Source organism: Cyprinodon variegatus, unplaced genomic scaffold (genome assembly GCF_000732505.1).
Source record: "Cyprinodon variegatus isolate N-32 unplaced genomic scaffold, C_variegatus-1.0 Scaffold764, whole genome shotgun sequence".
Classification (NCBI taxonomy): domain Eukaryota; kingdom Metazoa; phylum Chordata; class Actinopteri; order Cyprinodontiformes; family Cyprinodontidae; genus Cyprinodon; species Cyprinodon variegatus.
Window position 1 is genome coordinate 373,549 of NW_015151217.1, and position 5,739 is coordinate 379,287.

The 5,739-nt window shown below is 41.8% G+C and overlaps 1 protein-coding gene across 4 annotated transcripts in view; it reads left to right on the top strand.

The window, feature by feature from the left end:
* The window catches only part of LOC107098271 (phosphatase and actin regulator 4A-like), a 52,241-nt gene that overhangs the window by 38,933 nt on the left and 7,569 nt on the right, over positions 1 to 5,739 (top strand). For 2 of the 4 annotated variants that reach the window (XM_015395845.1, XM_015395843.1), the window contains 5 exons: positions 582 to 704; positions 1,130 to 1,685; positions 3,331 to 3,560; positions 3,701 to 3,848; positions 4,049 to 4,104. In XM_015395845.1, the coding sequence (XP_015251331.1) occupies positions 582 to 704; positions 1,130 to 1,685; positions 3,331 to 3,560; positions 3,701 to 3,848; positions 4,049 to 4,104 (1,113 nt within the window). The remainder of the gene's footprint in view (positions 1 to 581; positions 705 to 1,129; positions 1,686 to 3,330; positions 3,561 to 3,700; positions 3,849 to 4,048; positions 4,105 to 5,739) is intronic. The other 2 variants (XM_015395844.1, XM_015395846.1) reach the window with 2 other exon arrangements.

A 5,739-nucleotide genomic window follows, 5' to 3' on the forward strand; every position in this document is an offset into this window, starting at 1 on the left:
AGGACTGGGTTATTTACTTTGGCCTTTTTGGAAACACAGGAAGGAGCAATCAGCTAAGTGAGCTTAGTGCTTGGAAAAAATCTTTCATTCCTTTTGAGACAGCATGAAAAGTCAGCTGAGTACAAAACATAGATAGGAAAACGAGAAGAGAGGGACAAAACCTAGAACAGATAATGTATGCCTGTTCTATTAAAATTTCTGTATCTTTATAATGGTTCTGTTTTATGTTTTGTCTTCTCAATTCAGAGGGCCCCCTGCCTGTCTTTGCCTAGGGTCCCAAATTTCCTAAATCCGCCCCTGAATAAAAGATATGTGCTCATGTAATTTGGCCTTAGCCAATAAATCAGTAAAGTTCACCTACTGTGAGCTGTTGGATCACCCTGTTGGAGAGTTGTTAGAAAAATCACCATAAATCCATGCGCTGCTCTTGCCTCTGTTTTTTATCTTCTGTTCAGTTAATCTTTCACAGATAGTGTTTATCAAAACGGGGGATGCCCCCTCCCACCCCTGTCTCATGTTTATCTCCCAGCATGGAATGTAAACCCAGCCACGTCCCTGACATCTCCACTCATTTTTGCCAGCTTCCTCCCTGAACAGGGCCTCTCATGTCAGGCAGCCGTGTTATTGGAGCGGCTTCAGGGGGCAGGGCGAGCTCAGCCTCTACCTCTCCCTGCCAGGGTACCTGCGCCACAGGACCTGCTCAGGTACCCTGCCAGAAGACCAACCGGCTTAATGAAGCCTGCATGCTGAATGATGCATTGATTTGATAATTTCACGTCATATAGCTAAATATCAATGCTAACTCCATACATTTTCTGCTGATAATTCAGCTTTTTTGTTTTTTGGAAGTGCTACTAATTTGTCTGAATGAACCCAAAATGGCATTGCATGAAAATGTTAGAATGGACTGAACATCATCTTTAATTGAGCTGACATCCTAACCTACCACCTGCCTGGAAAGAGTTTAGCTCTGAGACGGTTTCCTACTGACCAAAACTGGCTGATTAGTTGTGAAACTAACCTCCCTCCTGTGACTGATGGTGTCTCATCTCTCCACGTTGTTACTTGGTTTTCATCTATAACATCAGTGTTTCAGACATTAATGCTGTTTGTTTGTTTTATTCTACAGCTGAGTTTTCTCAGCCCACCAGCGGCGTGATCGTAATCCCAGCACCTGCTAAACGCTCTCCGCCCACCCCACCGAAAAGGATGACGCCCGTCACCAAGCGCCATGCTGTAGATCCCTCCCCTCCTGATCAGATCGCGGACCCTCCAGCCCCTGTTCTTGCCCCCCCCCCTGTTCCTAAAGTAGGAGGCAGTGAAGACAAGGTGCAGACAGCGATCCCAGAGACTTCAACAGAGCCTGCGCCCCCGCTGCCCTCCCACATACCTCCATCTCCTCCCAGGGTTAAGGTGCTCCCTCTGCCCAACTCCTTCTCTGGTGGTGTGCCAGCCTTACAGACTGACCCCCCCAGCCCTACCACTGAGCCTCCCAGCCAGCCTCCAGCCATCCCATTACACATCCTTATTAAGAGAGCACTGGCGAGTCCCGGTCAGGCTCAACCCAACCCTGAAGGCAACCAAAGGGCCCACTCGCTGCTCTTTGATCTGCCACCAGAGCTCCCAGAGGAACCAGCAGTGAACACGCGCCACTCACTTCCTGTTTTCATCGAACCTCTGCGGCTGTAAGTAACATAATGTTAATTGGTTGATTCATTAATCCAATCAATACCTGACATTCTCCCCATTTCAAATCCATTGTCGTTAGTCTGATTAGGTAATAAATGTTTATTTCCTTTAAACTGAGGCTTGTTTAACAATTTTCATCACTGTATCATTTTAATCATGCAAACACAGGCAAGAAAATGCAACAGTGGCTTCAAAAAATCAGACCAGGCAAAAAATTCTTGCACGACTAGAGAATCGGCCAAGAAAAGGGCAAAAAATCATAGCGTATGCCCAGTTTTATTCTTTCTATTTCTAGGCTAAAAATCTCCTGAAACAATAGAAGAGTTTACCCTTTTATAGGCCTCTGCCCTTAATTTAATTACACTGTCAGTTTGAATCTTTACAGATATATTGTTTTCAGGATGGCCTGCGTACATGATTTAGTATTTCTCATGATGGGTGTGCAGGTGGAGCAGTGGTTAGCGCGCACGACCAATGTACGGAGGCCTTAGTGCCGCATGTCTCTCCCCCCTCTCTCATACCCTCTTTCCTGTCAGCCAACTGTCAGAAAATGAGCCACTAGTGCTGTAAAAACTCCCAAAAATTTTTTTAATTTTATTCTATTGTCAGAATATTGTTCAAAAGAAAGAAAACAAGAAGAGTTAAAAATTTGACTTAATCAGATTTGCTCTATTTTAACATTTTTATACTTTGTCTTTAATGGCTGACAGGTGATTTAATCTAAATAAATTGATTGATAAAGTTTTTTAATGTTGTCATGGTTACAAAACATTTGTTCTGTTACTCATGAATATATATATTAATATATATATTCATGAATATATGTATTAAGCTTATAAATGTCAAGACGGCCAATCAAAATGTGCAATCATTTGTAGGTATATGAGAGTTAATTCTTAAAAATCTAATTTTATTTTTTTACATTCTGAAATTCAATTTCTGATGGAAAAAAAATGTAATTTAGAAAATCTGTTATTACAGTTTGGACTGGGAATGGGATTGTGACCAGGAAGAATCTTATGTAGGTGATCTACAAATGAAACATCAGAGAGGAGTGTGCCTTTAATAAACGTCACTACGGCTTGCCATACAGGACTACATATATATTTACGCATCAACTCCAGCAAAACACTTCTCCTATACCTTCTCTTTCTTTTGTAGCTCTTTGTTTTAAAAATTTTCTCCAACATTTGTTTCTTAATTTCTTCATTAAAATCAGGAGTTCTAGTTGAGTGAAATAGGCACCTCCTCTTGCCTGTTGTCATGGTGACTCGTTGACTTGGGATCATGGTTTTCGTAGTTGTTGCCCGGCTCCAAGTGAACCTATTCAGACTTGATTAAACTAACTCACAGCAGCTGTTTTAAAACCGAAAACTCAGTTTCCAACATTAGGCCAGATCAATTCAGAGTGTAGGATTTAAGTCCGAGTTTGTTGAACCTGCTTTGTAAAATGGGCCTGAACTGTGTGGACCTCTTCACCATAGAAAGGCTGGATTTAGTATTTAATGCAGAATAGGCTGAGTTTTAAAATAGAAGTTCTACATTAAAAAAAAAAAAAAAAAAAAAAACAGTTGTCCAGCGTTGTATGTATAACTTATCATGGATTGAAATTCAGCACCTGATATCTTGATTTCTTTCCAGGCCAGAGGATGACGACTTCGACATGGAAGAAGAATTGCAGAAGATTAAGGCTCAGCAGGTCCCCAAGCAGCCGGGGCTGGAGCCCCGCAGCAGGAGGGCCTTGATTGGAGACCCTAGAGTCACCATGATACCTGAAAGTAACGACCACGGGGACAGGCGGGAGGACTCGGACTCTGACTCTGACGGCCCCATCCCATACAGAGACGAAGAGAGCGATGAAGAAGAAGGAGGTACGCCGTACTTTTGTTGCAGCTAGAGTCGTTCAACATCACTTTGAAGCTTTCTTCAAAATGTACTTGGACACACAAGAGCCACTAAAGGTATGTCATTAGTCTGCTGGGTTAACATGGTGCCGTGTATAAATGTTCAGCAGGTAGGCTGGGGAGATGTGTGGAAAGAAAGGACACATTGGCCCGGAAGCTTGAAAAACAGAAGCAGGAGATTGAAGACTCAGTTAGTTGGAGCAACAGGGAACAGTGGGAGGCTGTGAGGAAGAAGATCGGTTCTACGCTCACACGGTAATCCCCACACATCATCCACAGCCCACTGCACAGAACAGTGGAAATGTTTAGCTCCTTCTTTGATTTCAAGTGTTCTTATGCTGTAGTTCATCCAACTCAGAGATCCAGCAAAGATAGGATCTGCTTTATATGAAACCTGATATCTCAAACATAAACTTCTTTCAGAACTAACATGTCAATTCGTTGCTTATTTTTAGGCGGCTGAGTCAAAGACCAACAGCTGAAGAGCTGGAGCAGAGAAACATTCTTCAAGGTGAGCCTTGCTTTGTTCCACCTTCACAGTTCATTTTAATCTACCAGTCATCTGCATAAAAAGGTCAAAGGAAACATTTATTTAATTGGTCCTCAGCTGACTGACTATAGGTTCACCCCCAATTTAATCTGTTTTTAAATGTCTTAATTCCATGGATTTTCTTACATTAAATAAATAAAGCAACATATGTTCATTAATGAATACTTTTTGTTGTGGAGTGCCCAGTCTTGGTGGCTGAGGCCTGTTTTAGTATATCAGCCTCACTTCATCATGCTTGGCTGAAGGCCCTGTGTGCAGAGCGCTGCTGCAGCACCTCTGAATGTGGAAGTAATGTGAAACTAGGGACACTGCACAGTTGTTCCAGTCAGTCAGCTACAGGCAGTGCAGTAAACAGGTTTCCAGTCTCTGAGGGCTGCTGGGTTAATGGCAAACTATCATTATTGACCTGGGGATCATTGAGGTCTGACTGGGACGGATCTCTGGGCTGAAATAATTTAAGCTGTGCTCAGGAATTGTTATGCCTCAGAGGCTAGATGCAAGCTGGAACAAATCTGAACACCAAAGGAAAACATTCCCGTTAAGTTTGGCACACAGGAAACTACACCTGAACACCACCTCTAAGGAAGACGCTCTGAATTTAACATAATAGAATTGTCGCGCTTGATGGTCTGTTTCTAGCTATGATCTGATTAGTTTTTTTCCCCATTGGTTGGTACATTCAGTTATAGTGTAAGGCTGGCGTAGTGCATGGTTGGATAGCAAGTAAAAACAAGCTAATCGACCTGCTGAAGGTGTCAGGTTCTGTACCCTAAGAAAAGACCAGAAGTCAGAAGGTTTGGACTTCTTTTTTTTGTCATTACACTGTCACATGTACAGAGCAATGCATTTAACCCATCCCCTTGGGGAGCAAGGGTCCACGAAACACAGCCAGGCAGACGAGCTCCGAGTCAGCTCCTGTTTCAGAGGATGGAGAGAGCACATCTAGCCAGCCACAGTCAGAGAAACAGGACTACACTGAAAAACGGGCCGATCTTGAACATCTATAAACAAAGGTGTTGATGGCAGCAACAGAGCTGATATTTCTCTTCAGGGTGGAGTCACAGCCAAACAGGAAGAGACCAGATGAAGCTACTATGAGGAAAAATCAGAGAGAGCAGAACGTTAGAGATTGAACTAACAGATTCTGCATAGTGGGAGAATAGAGATAGAATGAAGCAGAATGATGAAAAAGGGTCCCCATGTCCTCCAGCAGTCTAAGCCTATAGCAGCACAACTACAGACAAGATTTCCATGGGTCATTTGAAATAATTAAAAGTCATTAAATTATTATTCAATAAATTATTAAATTATTATTATTTTTTTAAATAAAAATCCTTAATTGGCATTAAAATGCATTAAATTTGATTATTGTGGCATTTAAAATGCTTTAATAAAAAAAAAAAAACGTTTATAAAAACCCTTGTTTTTATATATATGAATGAGAGTCATGGGTCCTTGTTGATTTGTTATTTCTAAGAGCATTAAAAGAGCATTAAAAAGTTCCTTATTCCTGTATTGTGATGGCTCAGGATAACCTGAGCCACTCTAACTATAAGCTTTATCAAAAAGGAAAGTTTTAAGCCTAGCCTTAAAAGT